Source organism: Ruditapes philippinarum, unplaced genomic scaffold, assembly GCF_026571515.1.
Source record: "Ruditapes philippinarum isolate M1 unplaced genomic scaffold, ASM2657151v2 ctg652_1_1_1_1, whole genome shotgun sequence".
NCBI classification, from domain to species: Eukaryota; Metazoa; Mollusca; class Bivalvia; order Venerida; family Veneridae; genus Ruditapes; species Ruditapes philippinarum.
Window position 1 is genome coordinate 102928 of NW_026855528.1, and position 20503 is coordinate 123430.

Below are 20503 nucleotides of genomic sequence, written 5' to 3' on the forward strand. Positions count from 1 at the left end.
AGAGAAGCGAAGGTGATTTTAAAAATATCAAATATAGCGTTTATAATTCATATTTTTGAATGAATGTTGTCCTCTGTAGACATGGTTTTATACATATTTAGGATTCTTTTTCTCGTGTTTATTTATTTGTATGCATACTGAGATAATCAAATAAACTTGGAAACTTTTAAATTGCACTTAATATTAATAATGCAGTTTTTAGACGTATATTATCAAAACTAGTATCTTTAATCAATATGATTTGATCTTCATTTATTAGCATAATATTTATACACAAGCTCAGACATTGATCTTCCTTTCGCTTACTGTGAGCCTGGCGAAAGTGACTTACAGAATATCAAATATAGCGTTGAAATAGAATTTCATGATAATATTGCAGTTTGTAGACGTATGTTATAAGCTATAGTAACTATCATTTTTATAAAACTTGATATGTTAAGATGAAATTTATTATGTAAACTATAATTGGCAAAAACATGAAATATACAATTTATGCGTTAGGGCTCCGATTTACAGTTCTCAATTTCTTACATCGTCTTTTTCGGGCAGTTTTTAATTTTTGATTAACGATGGTGTTATCTAACATTTAATATTCTGTTTATATATTATATTGTAATTATACTGTTTGATTCTAATCTAACAGTAATAGGTCTTGAATGTGTTTCTCATTATTATAATGTCTCTTGAAATTCTTAAATGGAATGGTCTTATGTAGGTTTTATGTGAATACTTGTATATATGTTTGAAAATGCATGTATACGAATGAGACAAAATAAAGTATGAATATGTTAACATGCAAACACGTGTTGTCATATCATTTTCGCATCCACTTTAATTGATAGTACACACGACGCTTTAATCCCACTAAAGTATTATTATAATCCAATCATAGGTATGTAACTGATGACACTTGCCCGGTTGTTTATTGAGTGGACAATTGAATTAACCTTTCTTCTGCACCACCATAGATATCTTGCACGGATTAAAGTGACAGTTATTATGCTCATCCAGGTGTAGATGAGCAATGTACCTGTTAATTTTAAAAATAATTTGGAATTTCCCATCATTGTTAAAATAATATTTCACTATGAAAAAAGGAAATAAGTAATCCATCTATAAATATCGTACTATATATATATCGGTAAAATTCAATCTTTTTATAAGTTAGGATTTTTTTTTACATTTTGTGCTAGTCATTTTCATCATCAGTTATAGGTCAATCACCATGAAAACATGAATAATAATGAAAATGACTCATTTATTTTTTTATTATAAAAAACATTAATATCGTGAATATTGACATTGACTTTCGTCCGATTAAGTCTCTTTCGTATTGTTCAATGTGGGCAAAAGTAAGATATCAGAACAGATATACAGCAATTATGAAAATACATGGATATTAAATCATCATAATGATTATTTTTTTAATATATTTTATTCATTTCTGAAAACATGCATCTTTCAGCGCTATATTTGACATTTTTGAAGTCACTTTCGTATTTTTCAATGTGAGGGAAAGGGAGATCTTTTAACTTGTGTAATGCAAATAAAGGGCGTTTAAATCATCATAATGATTATTTTTAAAAATAAATATAATTGACTTCTGATATTGTACGTCTACAAATTAATTGCAATTTTAGTAATACATTCAATTTAAACAGTATATTTGATATTTTGTAAGCCACTTTCGTATTTTTCAATGCGAGCGAAAGGAAGATCTCTGTATATAACTTGTGTATAGAGATTATGCAAAATAAATGGCGATTTAATCATCATAATGATTATCTTTGAAAGTAAATATTATCATTTTCTGATATTATACGTCCACTTTGTGCAATAATAGTAAAAATAATTTCAATTTAAACGGTATATTTTATATTTTATAAGTCACTTTCGTATTTTTCAATGTAAGCGAAAGGAAGATATAAGAATTTGTGTATATAAATTATGCAAATAAAAACCGAATAAATCATCATTATGATTATTTTTCATAATAAATATAAGTAATTTCTAATAATATACGTCTACAAACTTCAATTTTATTGTAAAAGTCTATTAAAACGTTATAATTAATATTTTAAAAGTCACTTTCGCTCACTTTCGCTCACTTTCGTCAAAAATCTCACTTTCGTATTTTAGGCAAACCCGTTTTTAACCTAGACGAAAATTAAACCGCTTACATAGCTAAAAATATGTTAATTAATTTTACAAAGCATAATAATTAATTGGAGGGAAAAGAAAAAAAGACGCATGCATTCATTCATTTATTTATACATTAGTTACGTGATTAAGAGGCTCTGAGCAGCATAATTATTGCGAGTGTTTCTTTACATGCTGTAAGCGACTTTGTCTACGAGGACAGATTGTAAAGAGGCATTTTTCGATTAGATTTCGTAAATTCAGACAAATAATGTCAAGTTACGGAGCTCGACCAGCTGGGACAGATGGTAGTGACCATTGGCACAGGGAAAGTGTGGCATGGCAGTACAAAATTAGGTAATATCCATATATGGCATTGCTTACTCCACATCTAGTGTGATTCGTACCATAACAGTTTCGTAACAAAAATATATTTGTTTTAATTTTGTCATTAGAATAAAGTTCTTAATTCATTGCATAAGATGCTCACATAACATGATATTTACTTATAAAGTTGAAAGAAAAAATACTTGAACATTGTACGAAATTCGGATTTGAATCCACTAGTCTGGTCAGCCTACCAGATTGGAATATTCACTACTAACGGTATAGATGGATACCGAAAATAAGCTATTTTCGCGAAAATAAGCGCTACGAAAATAAGATTTATTTTTGAAATAGTGCATTTATCCGTTGAAATAATTATGTAAGTTATATATTTATGCATTCTTTGCATGATTTCACAGCAAATTAAATTTTCAGAACCAAAAAAAATATCTAAAAAAGTACAGTTTGAGCCGAAAATACATACGTACGAATATAGCTCAAATCGCCGTGTGAAAAAAAACCCAGAAACAAAGACTACTGTCTACTGTATATAGAATATATGTACGAAAATAAAATCTATACAGTACTCTACGAAAATAAGATCAGGGCTCGAGCTAGTGGGCGATTCGGGCGAAATAGTCGCCGAATTCCGTCTGACTTCGCCGACATCCTACATGAAAGCGAAGATGAAGTCGCCCGATTTTATTTATCCATTATTGAAAATTACCAACAATAACTGTGAATAACATGTGGTGTTTGTTTGCTTTGTTTACCCTCGCCGCCGGAAAAAAGGACTGTCATGCATCTCAATCAACGCGGAATGTCTTTAATCCGTTTGTTTACCAACATGTCATAAAAGTCTAATTAACAGACGCTCGAGGAACAATTAGACTCCGCCCACGGCGAGATTACCGATACGTGCGAGAAACCAATCGTAATTCACGTTTTAATCGAGGCGACATTATTTAACCAATCATTAAATCGCTAACATACGACTACCTGTAACAATTATTTATGATGGACGGATCAAACGTCAATTAAATTTTCACTATCGAATGATTGTCAGAATTAAGCGGAACCGCTCGACATATTACTGTAACGGTAATTTTAAATGAAAGTTTTGATAACATTTTTTGTCGACGAGTTAAATTTGATAAGATTAACGGCGTATTACACTGTATTTATTACAAATGAAGTGAAATTAAAGATCGTTTCTTTCGTTATCTACTTTTATTTTTTTTTACAACATAAGTGAATATGAATATAATGTCCGGCGCAAGCTTTTTAATAGTAAATCAGAAGGGAATAACTGTTAATCCACCCATGGTATGATCCATGATAGGAATCAACTATGGCTTTTCTTTATCTTCATTTAATGCAATGGTTGCATTACATGATACTCATTCTTATTACTTGTTTCAAACTACTTTTAAACAGAGACATAGATAACAATAGTTATAACAATAGCTATCTATGTCTCTGTTTTAAATTAAAATTGAATATTCTGTTGTAACACAAATCCAATTCATTTAATAAGATATGTACAGTGAGTCAAAATAATTGCGATAACATACAACAAACATCGATAAATGAATCTCCTCACTTCTCCCTAAAGTCTCCCCACTTCTCCCTAAATCAGCTGGAGGGAGAAGTGACTTCTCCCTAAATTTTGAACCTAGCTTGAGCCCTGAAGATCTGTAAGTATGAAAATTATGTACATACGAAAATAAGGTTATACGAAAACAAGATCTCTTAGTAAATGATACCTTTATGAAAATAATATATGTATGAAAATACTTATACTTGCACGAAAATAGGATCCAATTGAAAATCATGATGATCTATACGAAAATAAGATCTGTAAACAATTAAAACCCTTATGAATTGATATTTGTACGAAAACAAGATCTAATTGAAAATATGTTTTTTGCCAAAATAAGATATATATACGAAAATGAGCTATATTAAAAATATCTTCATGAAAATACTAAATCTTATTTTTGTAGACCTGATCTTATTTTCGCTTTACACGGCAACTTGGAGAGCTTGGTCGCTTTCCTTTATCTGTTATCTGTAAAGAACGTGCTCTTAAATACTGGTTACTAGTAAATATAATGAAATATCCAGGGTCATTAGTACATACAATATTTTTGGAACAATGTGCTTTGTTACCTTATAATACCATGTCTACTTGGTCATCGTCTGTTAAAAAACAACTTGATAGTCTTGGATATAGCTACTTATGGAATTCTCAAAACCTTGATATGAATTATTTGCCAATGTTAAAACAAAGGCTGCGTGATCAGTACGTTCAAACATGGAATGATACAATAATGAATCAATCTAAGTTATATTATTATAGAAAATTCAAATGTGAGTTTAAATATGAAAAGTATCTAGATATTGTTACAAATGAGCATCAAAGAAAAGAATTGTCTCGTTTTAGACTCTGTTCCCATCTTCTTGAAATTGAAAGTGGTAGATTTGCAGGTATTGATCGAAACCTACAAACTTGTAAACTTTGTTCACTTAATGTTGAATCTGAATATCATTTTTTGTTATGCTGTCCACTCTATAGAAACCTTCGTCGAAAATATGATGTTAATTATTCTTTTCCATGCATTAATAAATTTACTAGATTATTGTCTTCAAATAATAATAGAACTATTAGGAATATTGCCAAATTTGTATTTTATGCTATGCATTTGAGAAATGAAAAACTTGCAATAATTGCTGCTTCTTAGGTTCTTGTTTTATAACTGTATTGTATTATTGTATTTATGTTAAATGTAAATTGTATTATCTTGGCCATCCTTTTGTATATTGTAAATGGCCAAAGTTATATTGTATATGCCGATTTGCCAATAAACTGAAACTGGTATTTTGGGCTCAAACTTCACATTTTATAATATTTTGTTTTGTTTCTGAAATTTATTATTTCATTCATACTAATCAATTATTAACAACAAAAATACGTTTTAATACATTATATCAAAGATAAATCTTATTTTCGTAGACCCGATCTTATTTTCGCTTTATACGGCAATTTGAGCCATTTTCATACGATGGTATTTTGGGCTCAAACTTCACATTTTATAATATTTTTTTTGTTTCTGAAATTTATTATTTCATTCATATTTATCAATTATTAACAACAAAAAATACGTTTTTAATACATTATATCAAATATAAATCTTATTTTCGAAGACCCGATCTTATTTTCGCTTTACACGGCAATTTGAGCTATTTTCGTACGATAGTATTTTCGGCTCAAACTTCACTTTTTTAAATTTTTTTTTTTTGGTTCTGAAATTTTATTTGCTGTAAAATCATTCAATGAATGCATAAATATATATTTTACATAATTATTTCAACAGATAAATGCACTATTTCAAAAATAAATCTTATTTTCGTAGCCGCGATCTTATTTTCGCGAAAATAGCTTATTTTCGGTATCCATCTATACCCCACTACTAAGCCTAAACGACATTTCACTAGCACAAAGATAAAAAACCTTAAAATATCAGAGAATTTTTTGTTAAATTTACATCAATTAACTGTTGATTTTTCAATTTTAAAGCAAAAAAATTGAATTCTTTAAAGTTTGAACCCATGACTTGTGTCCAATATCATTATCAGTAAATATTTTCATTGAATTGTTTGACAGTCAAATAATTCAATACACCGATAACTTTTCTTATCAGTAGTTTTTCAAGTAAACATAACTGGTTGTGTATCTCACTGTGTATATTGTATGACATATGTAAAATAGTCTGACATAATGATATGGTAGGTTTAACAGTTAATTTAAATACTTTGGTGTCAAAAGATGTGTTGAAGTATATACTGTGATGAAGCTAAAACCCAAAGCTTTCCATTGATGTAATTAATTTTAAAACCGGACATTAAATCTCAACAAACTAGCTGTTTAAAAATGGTTTAATTTGTATTGTTTTAGCATAATAGATATTGATTTTACTTGAAGACGAGGGAAACAACTCGTATTTTTTCACTTGATATACCTTGGTTATTTGCGTAGTTCATATTGAAAGTGTATATGAGTGTAATGCAGTAGGCTGGAAAGTAGGGGAATGGAGTTTCATTTTTTTACAAGTTTAATATCGGTTACAACATGTATGGTAATATGCTTTCATTTATTGGGTTTGCTACTGAGAAAAGTAAGAGCATTAGTCCTCGACTTTAAAATTCCAATCTCAGTTTTCTTATTTATTACCGCAAGTAATAAAAAAAATTGTGGGTGTCATACATTTCTAAGCATTTTTTCTTCTAAGGGTCAAAAGAAAAAATAAAGGATAATCCTCCTTGTGCCCAAAACAACATGAAGATTACATTTTGTAATTTTACGCGGGGTTCAAAGGAATCATTACGTCATAACTTTGCTTTCAAGTGTTTTCATTGGTTTAAAGCATCTGCTGTTACTGACACTGATTGGCAGGTATATTCAGAAAGTATGCATCATGCTTGGATAGACATATTTGGTTAGTTTATCCAATGCTGACACCGAGAGTTTCTTTGATAATTAAGGAATGTTTGGGGGAGATTAATGGATGACACAATTTTACCTCAATGCATGTAGTGTAGGCATGTCTTGCACCCAACATACGTTTATAGGCTGGCTAGAAACCTGGTTATTGGTGTCCATTGTAAAAATGAATTTAAAGGACATTTGAAGAAAAACTGAATACTTTTATTCTTTTTCAGCTCAATCAACAAAAGTAGATTGAAGTCCTCACTTGTGCTACAGATACTTCTTGGCCTTGTTGTAATTGTGCGCCTTCTTCCGGGTCTAACTGCTCTGATAGGATTGCCAATTTACAGAAGACTCCAGCACTGGGATTTTCCAGCTCCGAAAGCATGGGAGTATGCATGGATTGTGAGCCTTCTAGCAGCTGTGTTTGGTTTAAAATCATTGCCTAGAAATGATTCACTGGTCTTGAAACAGTTTTTAATTGGCACAGTAGTTTTTGGCATTTTGCCAGTACTGTATGGAGTAATTGAACTTTTTGACGATTTAGTTCTGTATTATAATGAAAGAAAATTTAGTACTCAAATCGTTGGATATCCGGCTGTTCTTGTGTGGTATTTTGGTCTCATACTCTGCTTGCAAATTCACATCTTCTCTTTGTACTTTGGAGTGAATTTATTGAAAGCATGGAAGCCAAGAGCCAAAAAATTTAAGTGAAAAGTGGCAGTGTAGGGATATATTAATTAACATTTACCAAATTGTGCCGATTGATGCATTTGATGCTATAAAAGAGAGGATAAGAAGTATACCCATTGGAATAATCATATCAAGCTTTTTGACCTCAGTTGTTGACCTCTACCTTATTTAGTGTTTAGTTAAGTTTCCATTCCATTTGCTTAACTGTGTTTCAGTTGAACATTATTTGAATGACAGAAGTATAAAAAAGAAAAGTAAATAGTCTTTAACACTAAGTGCAATCACAGTTAATGCATATTTAAAATAAAGTTGTGTTGGAAAATGGTAAAGTGTATGATGAAAGAATTAACTATTCCTTGATATTGAAGATAACATTTGAGACATAGGAATTAAGAACAGTTCTCATCAATGGAATGAAAAGAGGACAAAACTGGTGAAAAGTTTAAATGTTTACAGGTATTAAATGAACACAAGTTACACTCTAAATAAAGCGACTTGGGCATTATTTTTATGTGTCATATCTTCTATTTGTGCAATATACAAGTGGCCATGGAAGTGTTCATTTAAGGTTCATCGGGTTTTGTCTAGTTGTGATTTGAATGATCAGGCTTGAATACTGTATCTGATGATGTGTCTGTAATATATACTGCTGATAATATTAACCTTAATTTAACCCTTAACCTGCTGAATTTGTGTAATGGAATGACCCTGCTTTGAATTGGAACAGTCCCATTCAAAATTTTAAGGTATTTCAACATTAGTGGACTGTGGACAAAAAAAGTGTTTCCGACAGTATAGAGGCAGGTCAGACTGCACAAAGTAACAGGTTGGCCTGGCTCTATACTTGTAACAAAGGCTAATCACTGAATCATTCATGCTAAGGGATATTAAAATTAATTTGTCCAATGTTGGTTTTTTATGTTATTATTTTTTTAATATTATTTCTTACAGAAGTTATAATACAATATTTATGATACATGTATACAGGCTTTGTTAAAATGATCTTGTATAATCAATCAATCAATCAATCAATCAATTAACTGTTATTAGATATCATATTATTAAAGTCTAATGCAGCAGTAAGTTTTTGGTTATTTTGACCTCAATGACTAGTTTTTCAATATTTTATTACAAATTTTGAAAGTTACCATGTTAAGATTTCCTTTGACCACTGCCCTGAAAGATATATTTAGTTTTGATTTGTGTTAAAATGCAAATAAATTTTATTATTTATTTAGTGATGTATCAAATTGTCACAAGTACTGTACTTTTTTTACTTTGATGAAAGGAATGAAGTTTCTGTATTATTCCAACGGTTGAGGGATTGTTTTTTTTATACTTGTTATTGTGTTTAAATTTCCTTTAAATATGTAATCATTGTTAAATAAGATGCAACTTTTTATAATTATCATTATAGTGTTTGTCTTGTGTAAGAAATCCTGTTTCATCCGAAAAAAAGTGCATATCAGGGGTTCCATTAGTTGAAGTTTGGGAGTCATTTACTTCTGACTTCAAAAATGTAATGATTTTCCTTAATTATGTCTCCCCCACCTCGGGGGGAGACATATTGTTTTTGCCCTGTCCGTCCGTCAGTCCGTCCGTCCGTCAGTCCGTCCGTCAGTCCGTCCGTCCGTCCGTCCGTCAGTCCGTCCGTCCGTCCATTCTTCGTTTCCGGACGATAACTAGAGTTCCTTTTGACCTACAGCTCTCAAACTTCATAGGATGAATGGTCTTATTGAGCAGATGATCCCTATTGTTTTTGGGGTCAGTAGTTCAAAGGTCAAGGTCACAGTGACCGTTGGTCAATTTCTCGTTTCCGGATGATAACTAGAGTTCCTTTTGACCTACAGCCCTCAAACTTCATAGGATGATTGGTCTTATAGAGCTGATGATCCCTATTGTTTTTGGGGTCAGTAGGTCAAAGGTCAAGGTCACACTGACCGTTGGTCAATTTCTCGTTTCCGGATGATAACTAGAGTTCCTTTAGACCTACAGACCTCAAACTTCATAGGATGATTGGTCTTATTGAGCAGATGATCCCTATTGTTTTTGGGGTCAGTAGTTCAAAGGTCAAGGTCACAGTGACCGTTGGTCAATTTCTCGTTTCCGGATGATAACTAGAGTTCCTTTTGACCTACAGCCCTCAAACTTCATAGGATGATTGGTCTTATAGAGCAGATGATCCCTATTGTTTTTGGGGTCAGTAGGTCAAAGGTCAAGGTCACAGTGACCGTTGGTCAATTTCTCGTTTCCGGATGATAACTAGAGTTCCTTTTGACCTACAGCCCTCAAACTTCATAGGATGATTGGTCTTATAGAGCAGATGATCCCTATTGTTTTTGGGGTCAGTAGGTCAAAGGTCAAGGTCACAGTGACCGTTGGTCAATTTCTCATTTCCGGATGATAACTAGAGTTCCTTTTGACCTACAACCCTCAAACTTCATAGGATGATTGGTCTTATTAATCAAATGATCCCTCTTGTTTATGGGGTCAGTAGGTCAAAGGTTAAGGTCACAGTGACCATTGGTCATTTTCTCATTTCCGGATGATAACTAGAGTTCTTATCAGTGAGGACATTTAACTATTATTGATATATCAGTGATATATCAGTTGTCTGGTTTTATATACTCTGTTCTTTTATCTCCATTTCCATTCCTGTTTCCATTCACAGTTATTCTCAGCAGTGGGGGAGACATGCGCTTTTTTACAAAAGCATCCTCTAGTTACCTATATAATGTGACTTCCAATGTCAGACATTTTCAGAATCTGACTTCCGAATTTTGAAACTATATGGAACCCCTGGCATATTCTGCTCAAATGAATGGCTCTTTGGTGAAAGAAATGCTTGTTTTTTGTGTTTATAAAACAATGAATCATGTTTTGTTAATGTTTGATTTTAAATGTAATCATGCAAACATAATTTAAAGTTTGAAGGAGTTTCAAAGGTTTAACAGTTTTCATCTTGACACCATGTAGAGATTTTTAAAGACATATTTTTCAATGTTAATTAATTATTTGCATAAAAATTGGGTCAATTATTTATTTTTGATTGCAGAGTGACAAATCTAAAACTTTATTGATAAGCAAAATCATCCTATGTTCAAAAGATTGTTTGTGAAATACTGACTTTTGTCTTTTCTTTTAATGAAAGTATTCCTGGTTTCAATATTTTAACTGCAGTGATCTCCCTTTAACCTTGAATACAACCTTTTTCTTGGTTGAATAGTGAATATAGGAGAAAACATGTATTGTTTTGTAAAGGAAACCTCATTTTTTTCTTTGAATATGTTAGGGATGTTATTGTGAATGCACTTATTTTATAAAAAAAAAAACAACAGTTTGTAGCACTTCCATTTACAACCGTTATTATCCATGGCCATTTTTATAGACCACATCCCCTTATACAATGTACAAGTTTTAAGAAATTTTTTCTGTCTTTGTGTTTTTTTTCTTCAAAATTTTATTGTTGATGTTTTTTATATATATATTTTCAAGTGGAAATAGTTAAGTGAAATAGTGGTGCACTAAAAAATACATTTTGGCGATGATTTTGCTTTTAATTTCTTGTTTTCAAGTGTTTATTTATCTGTTGTGAAATTGAATCCTTAAAATGCAATAATGTGTGACTCTGTATTTGTTAAATTTTCTCTAAGCTGTGACATCTCCAAATAAAGATTTTATCAAGTTTGAATGTGTTTAAATGTGTACATTTTACAAGTCTTTGTTAATTGAGTATTCATACTGTTATAAAGATGTAAATATTTCTTAATATAACGCCCCGGCCTCTTCACCTGGGCAGATGATTTAAGATCCACTGCAATGTGTGAGAGGGCAAGTCTGTATGCTCTTTACAGCTCGGATTACGTTTAAGGCGACATGACTTAGTTTGTATAAAGTTAGCTGCCGGTGTCCTGACTAAAGCCGGTGTCCTGACTAAAGCCAAGAGGACTGGCAGTGCCGTTTGCTTGACACATTAGCCCTTTTCATAGCTACAAGTTTGTATGCTCTTTACAGCTCGGATTACGTTTAAGGCGGCATGACTTAGTTTGTATAAAGTTAACTGCCGGTGTCCTGACAAAAGCTGGTGTCCTGACTAAAGCTAAGAGGACTGGCAGTGCCGTTTGCTTGACACATTAGTCCTTTTCATAGCTACCTCCTTTTCGTATCTCTTGTTAGCCTCCGTACAGTGACTTACTTTTGGCTCAAAATTCATGTTGTTGGCAAATACCCAGTGGAAATTGCATGGTGTAAAATTATCACCACTTTGTGCTTTAAAATTAACATTTTAAGGGCATGACTGGTGACGGGGTTCGTGCCTGAACGAAGGGACGGACCCTCATTAAACACAGAATAGATACATACAGATATGACTGACCAAGGCCGTACCAGCTTGTATTGGCATACCGTTTGATAAGTCATTATACTCTTAAGTTACGTAGTGTTTTCATACTAGATTTAAAATCTGGAAAATCATCTTTACTTCCGGTATAGAGCAAGACCAGTATATATGCATAAACAGACATTATACACACACACACATATTGTTGTCAGAACAAATATCCAGCTAGCTTACGGAACGTCGATGGTTCTACTCGCCTGAAATAATGCACGGAAGGGCTTTTGAGGTCTTCCTCAACCAGTAAAGCTGGAACGTCGCTATATGACCTATACTGTAAAACCCAATCAAAACAAAACAAACAAAAATTTTAAATATTTATATCCGTATGGCTTATTAAGTGTCTATTCCTTCATATGCATTGTACTTCTAAGCACGGGAGGTATTTTTCATAAGTCAGGATTAAAATGGTCGTTCTTTCAAAGTTGGCACGGACTTTTATTGCAGATGCACATCGTACTTTGCAATGGATTCAATTAATATATATATATAGTTGAAATTATTTTTATTTATTCTTTCGAGCAAAAAAAAAAAAAAAATGGAAACCAAAGATAATTTATATCCGTAGTATTATTTACCAAATGTTGTTTTACAACCCATACTTATAAAATTCAAATCCGGTTTAAGAAATTAAATCGATTTTACAACCATGAATAATTGTTTTTACATACAAGATGTCTCGACAACGCTAAAACATTTTTGTTTATAAACGTGATAATTTATTCAAGAATAACTTTCCTAGTTAACACATATTTTGTACCATATTTCGAATAAAATATTGTACAAACTTCAAACAGGGCGGTCGCTAACAAAACTCAACATTGTTTGGTTGTATTGACAACATGAATGTCAATGTGGATATTTTAACAGATAATTTGTCTTATTTCGTGGACATTAACTTCGACAAAGTAATAAAACTGTAAAAAGAGAGGTTGTTCACCATCTGTTTTTTTGCTGACTTATAAATCATAGTCAATCACCAGCCACTCATAAAAATGTAGTAAGGAGAACATAGGTATAAAGTTACTTACAGGTATGATTGTTATTGAGAAAATATTGACACTATAAGCTGTCTAAAATGAGTTATTTTATTTGAACTTTGCGTGTCATTTAATCAATTGTTTAAACATACTCGTATTTCTTTAAGTTCGACCGTGAAACAACTTATTATAACTCAAATTATCCAATTTTGTAACGCCTCTAGGAATAAAGCAGCACTAGACTACGTGTCATATGAACAAACATGACCAAGGCGTGAGTTACACTCGAACCCACCATCCCTGTGTTGACAGGCAATCGCCTAAAGTAATAACGTAATTAAACTGGGAGAGAGCCTATAGAGCTAGGACAGACAGAGCATAAGTGCAGTTTGACGACAGACTTAGGGGCGTGAGGGATATTGCATTTACTAATTATCCCTCATGTACAGACTCAATCAAACCGAGTCTGCGATTTTCGTGTAATTTTGTTGTGATTAATGCTTCCGAGGGATCACTTTGTCTCCAGATTTTTTTTAACAATGTCGTATGTACATTTATTTTAAGTTTTATTAACGAACGGAATTAATCCAGCAATGGACATCTCAAAATTTATACATGAGCACGAACAACAGTTGCATCAAGTTTTGTTTAATCCTACACTGCAGAAGCGAATTACAGATATTTATTATACTAAACACGCCTGTAAAATCCGAAATTTAGTGAATAGATTGGACTTAATTTTCAGCCAACATAAGTTTAATTACAGTAATATGACCATTGCTTAGATACGAGTTACAGATTTTATTGTCTACATAAAGCAAGTTTATTTTTCTTTTAAAAGAAAGAAGGCGAAACTTATTCAATACATTCGTAATTTTTGTATTTGAATTAAAGCATTTTTCAAAAACAAAAATGCTGGTAAAGTTAGGAATAAAAAAGGAAAGTCATCCTTTCAATATGTCACAACATAGACACTTTCAAAGTTTAACAACACGGTACAAACACCATTAGAACGTCATAACATAATCCATTGGTTAAACCAAAATGTAAAAATGTATAGTTTCAACAACAGTTACTCTAAACATTCGCACCAAAAACAAAATTATTGCACCAAACTGTTTGTAATGTTATGGTACAAATATGACCCAAAAACACATATGTATAACCAACCAACCAACCCAACCATAAAACGCCTTTCCGCTTCTCTCAATAGTAACTTCCGGTCGTACATGTGCACAGTCCACCGCAGCACGTGACCTTTACTTCCTCTTCCGTTGGAACTCCACTTAAAATGTGTATCCTTTTTCTCAATGATAGGTAAATGGTCATAGACAGTGATACAAGTGCTATTACTAATCCAAATGCCATATTGAAACTTTCCATCAGTAAAAGCCTCGGTCGCTCCTCTTCGTTACAGTAATTTCCTCCGATTCTTAACTCCTTGCTGCAGTACGAAAATCCAACAGCCGAGAATGTTACATGGAGAATTCCAAATGTAATGTCCATGATGATTAACGTGTATAATGCTATAACCTGCGAGAAAAAAAATAAATATGTGCAATTTTATAAATTCAATTATATTTAATATTAATATTTTAATATTTATAAATTCAACCTATCCTCGGGTGACTGTTGCAATACTCAGGAGAATGTCTAAATGACACCAGCATTTGTGTTGAATTTAACGTATATATGCTGTCAAGATATGATTATATTACAATATCCTATGGAAACCATTTCGCTGCCTACTAGACTAAAATATACTGTGTTAATAAAAAACATTACTACTATTTGTGGAGAAAAAAAGAAATGTTTTAGATACTGGTACAATATTATGAATCAGGAAAACATAAAAATACAGTCGATGGTCAATGGCTATATAGTTTAGTCATTTCAGAAATAAAAGGAGTGAACTTTAATTCGTATGCAGTTTCTTGAATTTTTTGACTGTCACTTGATTTACGAGGAATATCCGGAATAAAATGTATTACAACAAAACTAGCATACATGAAGATTATACACTTACTTTTCCTTTAGACGACTCCGGGTAATTTGGTTCATACCCCTTGACTGTTTTTATACCCAGTATAAATATAACGAACGTCTGCAAGTACACAAAATGCAATAAGCCATAACTTTAGAACATATTAAACATGGCTCTATTTATAACCGCCTTTTATATTCTTTTTTAAAAAGCACTATATTGACAGTCTAATTTATTTGATCAATAAGATAGATCTATTTTGTGAATTTTACTTCCGTTTCTTTTTGAATAATGAAAACCAGGAAGAGTTTATTTACGATCATTTCGTGCGAGCACATAATAGAATGTTATTTCAAATTTTCATACCATACTAATATTTAAGCGAATTTTACGCCGTAACCGAATTTAATGTCTACCCAACTGTACTTACAAAAACCCCCGTCCATATTCCTGATCCTGAAGCAAAAGGATACGTTATGACCGGGGCGGCGTAGTATAGTGTAAATCCTCCCGCGCACGTGCATGCCAACGCAGCTAACCCATATGCCACCGACACAGCTCTTGTAACAAACAGAATATCTTCGACGTTTAGTTTTTCACCTGGAATAACAGCCATTTATCTATATTGAAGATTTGTTACGTAAAACACAATCTGTTACTGCTTTCTCTTTTGGATTATTTAAAAAACATAAATCATTACATTGAATCACCCCGGATGAAATCGTAAAGCATTTATAATGCAAACTATCAGAAATCCCCGTATGTTATGATATTAACTTATAGATCATTGTTAAATAATGGTGTGTGCACAAACTAATCATGATATCTATACGTAAGCATTAAAGCGTGATGTCTGAATTAATAAAATGCACGCTCATGTACACATGTTTTAAATGTAAAAGCAAAACTTGATATAACACAACGATTAATCTCATTTCATACAGAAAAACAACAACATTACTTAATGTTAAATGTCAATACCTTTATAATTACAAACCCCACTAGGGAGTTTAGTTAGGTTTTTCTCTCATTAAAATTAATTAATATTCACAACTTACCCATAGTTATACTAGTAATTCACGCAGATAATTATAAATCAACACATAATTTGTGGTTTTGAATTCTCGATGTCTTGTCAACTTTCAGATGTTCCACATAATCCGCTCTTCTTTTAATTAAAACAAACTCAGACCACCTTAAAACTCTACTTTAACCATTTTGTGTCCCTACTTGAATACATGTATGAATCACTCCCGAGTGTTATTTATGAGCTTAATTTATTGTCAAAAAATCGTAACATTCGTGCTGACACATGATTGTGGTAAGAGTCCGTACAACCCATATATCCGCTATCTTAAAATTTTGAAATTATTTTGATAACACAATATTGTACTGATACGGTGAGTTTTCAAGTGAACACAGTCAACTTCGGTGGCGGAGACAATAAACTCAGTTATTTTGCGTTGCCTCAGACATTAAAATTACACATAAACATAAATATACAATGTACCATATCTGTCACGCAAAATGAATCGACACATGCGGCGAGATCAAAGCGAAATGATAAAATATTTACGCAATGAAAATACTCGCAATGATTTTGAAATGTTACATTTTCATCAATGTTTTACAACAACAACAACAACAACAACAACAACAACAACAACAACAACAACAACAACAACAACACACAATTATCAGTAAATAATATAGAAAAACAATTATAGTTTAATTTAGGCCAACAGTTTTCTCTCCTTTTTTTAATTTGAAAATTCCTCTCGCCCTTGTTCATATGGAATAATCTGAAATTTATAAATAAAATGTACCAACTTGAAGGCTGCAAAAGGTAGCTGAGCGTATGAGTTGCTTTGGGGTCGTTGGTTTGAATCCTTTATACAGGAATCCTTTAAACAGTCCAGACATAGTTACTTTATATGACACCAGTGAAGAGTGGTTCCAGTAAGCAACAAGCTATCATAGCAATCAAGCTATTAGTCTAAAACTAATATAGCCTTTTACACTTGTGGATAGTCTTGTCAAATGAAGTGTTTCGAAATAAAGCTATGAAGTTGAGAGACTCGACAGTATAACACTAATGAAAGAGTGAATAGAGATGCTTTCGATGTCAAAACATTGTGGTCTGTAGCATTTCTTTTTTTATTTATGACAATTTCATTGTATTAACATTTATCGGCAATAGAAATTAATGATAACAATGTATAGGTTTGATAAATCATTAATGGTATACTTTTTACCACGAAAAAGAATAGTTATACATGTATTTTGGTTTATTTTATGTATTGTCAAATTTACATTTTCAAATGTCTTTCACCATTTTAAACGCCGAGTATTGTCGACATACATATATTTTGAAAATTGGAATTTTCACATTACGACGTCAATGCACAAACAGAAAAACTTGATTAAATTCAAATGTGATTAAATGACAAAACTGGATAATAAATAAAAAGCAAATTTTCAGTACAAATTCATTCAAAGAACTTTGAATATGCTACATTAAATGGACACTTATTTAACCAAAATATTTTAACATTTAGTATTAAAGTTTAAATTTCTTGATTTTGGTTTCTGACTTCTAAACTGTAAGGCTTTTCCTTCTTTACCTCCTGAAATCCAATGTCAGACATTTTCAGAAGCTGACTTCCAAATTTTGAAACTTGATGGAAGCCCTGGCATATTCTGCTCAAATGAATGGCTCGTTCGTTGGGGAAAGAAATGCTTGTTTTTTTGTGTTTTAAAAAACAATGAATCATGTTTAGTTAATGTTTGATTTGAATGTAATCATGCGAACATAATTTAAAGTTTGAAGGAGTTTCAAAGGTTTAACATTTTTCATCTTGACACCATGTAGAGATTTTAAAGATAAATATTTCAATGTTAATTCTTTGCATAGTAATAACTAATTTGTACAACTTATTTTTGATTGCAAAGTGACAAATCCAAAATTTAATGATGAGCAAAATTATCCTATTTATGAAATACTGACTTGTCTTTTCTTTTAATGAATCAATAATTTTGTTGCAGTGATCTCCCTTTAACATTTAGTACAACCTTTTTATTGGATAGAAAAAAAAACGTGTATTATTTTGTAAAGGAAACCTCAATTTTTCTTTGAATATGGAAGGGATGTTATTGTGAAATTGAATGCACTTATATTATTAAAAAAAAAACAGTTTGTAGCACTTCCTCTCACAACCGTTATTATATGTGGCCATTTTAATGGACCACAACTCCATATACAATGTACAAGTTTTAAGAATTTTTTCTGTCTTTGTGTTTTTTTTCCTTCAAAATTTTATTGTAAATTTTTTTTTATATATGCATATTTTCAATTAGAAACAGTTGAGTGAAATAGTGGTGCACTAAGAATACATTTTGGTGATGATTTTGCTTTTAATTTCTTGTTTTCAAGTGTTTATTTATCTGTTGTGAAAATGAATCCTTAAAAATGCAATACTGTGTGACTCTGAATTTGTTAAATTTTCTCTGAAGCTGTGACATCTCCAAATAAAGAATTTATCAAGTTTGAATGTGTTTAATTACGGTATGTACATTTTACAAGTGTTGTTAATTAATTATTCATACTTTTGTAATTATTATTATGTCCCCGGGGCATATAGTGTTACCCCGTTCCGTCATTCTGTGATTCCTTCATCATCAGTTCCCGTTTATTATCTTAGTAACGGCTGCACACATTCAACTCAAATTTAATATATGGATATGTCATGAGAAAATACAGGTCATGATCGAATTTGGTCATGGTTCGATGATTTTTGGCAGAGTTATGCCCCTTTTACCTTGAAAATAATATGAAATTTTCAGTTTCTGTTCATTATCTCCCCAACGTTCATTATCTCCCCAACGGCATTACATATTCAACTCAAACTTGACATATGGATATGTCAAAGAAATGTGCAGGTCAAGTTCGAATTTGGTCATGGTTCGATGATTTTTGGCAGAGTTATGCCCCTTTCACTATTAAAATAATATGAAATTTTCAGTTTCTGTTCATTATCTCCCCAACAGTATTACACATTCAACTTAAATTTGACATATGGATATGTTAAAGGAATGCGCAGGCCGAGTTCGAATTTAGTCATGGTTCAATGATTTTTTGCAGAGTAATGCCCCTTTCAGTATAAAAATAATATGAAATTTTCAGTTTCTGTTTATTATCTTAACAACTGATACACATTCAACTCAAATTTGACATATGGATATGTCAAAGGAATGCGCAGGTCATGGTTCGAATTTGGTCATGGTTTGAGGATTTTCGGCACAGTTATGTCCCTTACACTTTGAAAATAATATGAAATTTTCAGTTTCCGTTCATTATCTCCCCAGCAGTTGTGCATATTCAACTGAAATTATAGATATGGATATGTCATAAGAATGCATTGGTCAATTTCGAATTTGGTCATGGTTTGATAATAGCTGACAAAGTTATCCCTCTTGAACTTTGAAAAAAATCAGAAATTTTAAGTTTACGTTCATTATCTCCCCAATGGTTGTACACATTCAACTCAAATTGGACAGATAGATACATCTTAGGAAAAAGCAGTTAACAAGTTTGAATTTAGTCGTGGTTCAATGATTTTGGACAAAATTATATCTCTTGAATGTTGGAAAAATTTTGAATTTTCAGTTTCAGCACTCATACTTTTGTGGAAATGTATGTAGCCATTATTTTGGCTACAAATATGCAATATGCAATAAACAAAAGGTTAACACTGAGTAGTTTCAGTGCCTTGAACTTTGTATAAAAATGAATTGTGTTAACATTGAATAGTTTTAAGAGCTTTGAACTTAAAATGAAATAAAAATTGTGCAAACAAATTTGGAACTAAATATTATAACATCTGAAATTTTGGCTGCATGCGGGGACATCCATTGCGTGACGACACATTTCTAGTGATGTAAATATGTCTTAATATAACGACCCCGCGCTCTTCACCTGGGCAGATGATTTCAGATCCGACGGCAAGTTTGCACGCACTTTACAAAGGCAAGACTTAGTTTGTATGAAGTAAGCTGTCGGTGACCTGACTAAAGCTGAGAGGAGTGGCATGTAAAATATAGCAATGCCCTTTGCTTGGCACATTAGCCCTTTTCACAGCTACCTCCTTTTCGTATTGTCTCGCGTGACCATATATTTTAAGGGCATGACTGGTGACAGTGAAAGCTGCATTTTGTGCCTAAACAAAGGGATGGACCCTCATTAAACACAGAATAGAATAATAAGAAACAGTTTATGTTGGCCAATACTACCATGATTTCAAATTTAAAAACGGGCAGCAATGGTTAAGTGGTTGCAATGCCCATCCCTTTACCTGGCAGCCATGCCTTCAAATCCCTATCAGACATTACTTACTTGTTTCTGTTTCTGCTTATGACACCAGTACTGCATTGTTAAAAAACGAATTTGATTGACGCTCACAATATTAGCATATTTTAATAATAATAAATAAATACGC

At 32.0% G+C, this 20503-nt stretch overlaps 2 protein-coding genes across 2 annotated transcripts; one reads left to right on the forward strand and one right to left on the reverse strand.

Moving 5' to 3' along the window:
- Nucleotides 1-2311: 2311 nt before the first annotated feature.
- Nucleotides 2312-11335, forward strand: LOC132743624 (protein jagunal homolog 1-like). Its single transcript, XM_060732166.1, has 2 exons — nucleotides 2312-2496; nucleotides 7189-11335. The coding sequence occupies exons 1-2, from the start codon at nucleotides 2411-2413 to the stop codon at nucleotides 7667-7669; spliced, it is 567 nt and encodes a 188-aa protein (XP_060588149.1). The 5' UTR covers nucleotides 2312-2410; the 3' UTR covers nucleotides 7670-11335.
- A 2552-nt stretch (nucleotides 11336-13887) lies between these two features.
- Nucleotides 13888-15812, reverse strand: LOC132743627 (uncharacterized). Its single transcript, XM_060732169.1, has 3 exons — nucleotides 15439-15812; nucleotides 15051-15128; nucleotides 13888-14557 (listed from the first exon to the last, which is right to left on the reverse strand). The coding sequence occupies exons 1-3, from the start codon at nucleotides 15622-15624 to the stop codon at nucleotides 14231-14233; spliced, it is 591 nt and encodes a 196-aa protein (XP_060588152.1). The 5' UTR covers nucleotides 15625-15812; the 3' UTR covers nucleotides 13888-14230.
- Nucleotides 15813-20503: the final 4691 nt, after the last annotated feature.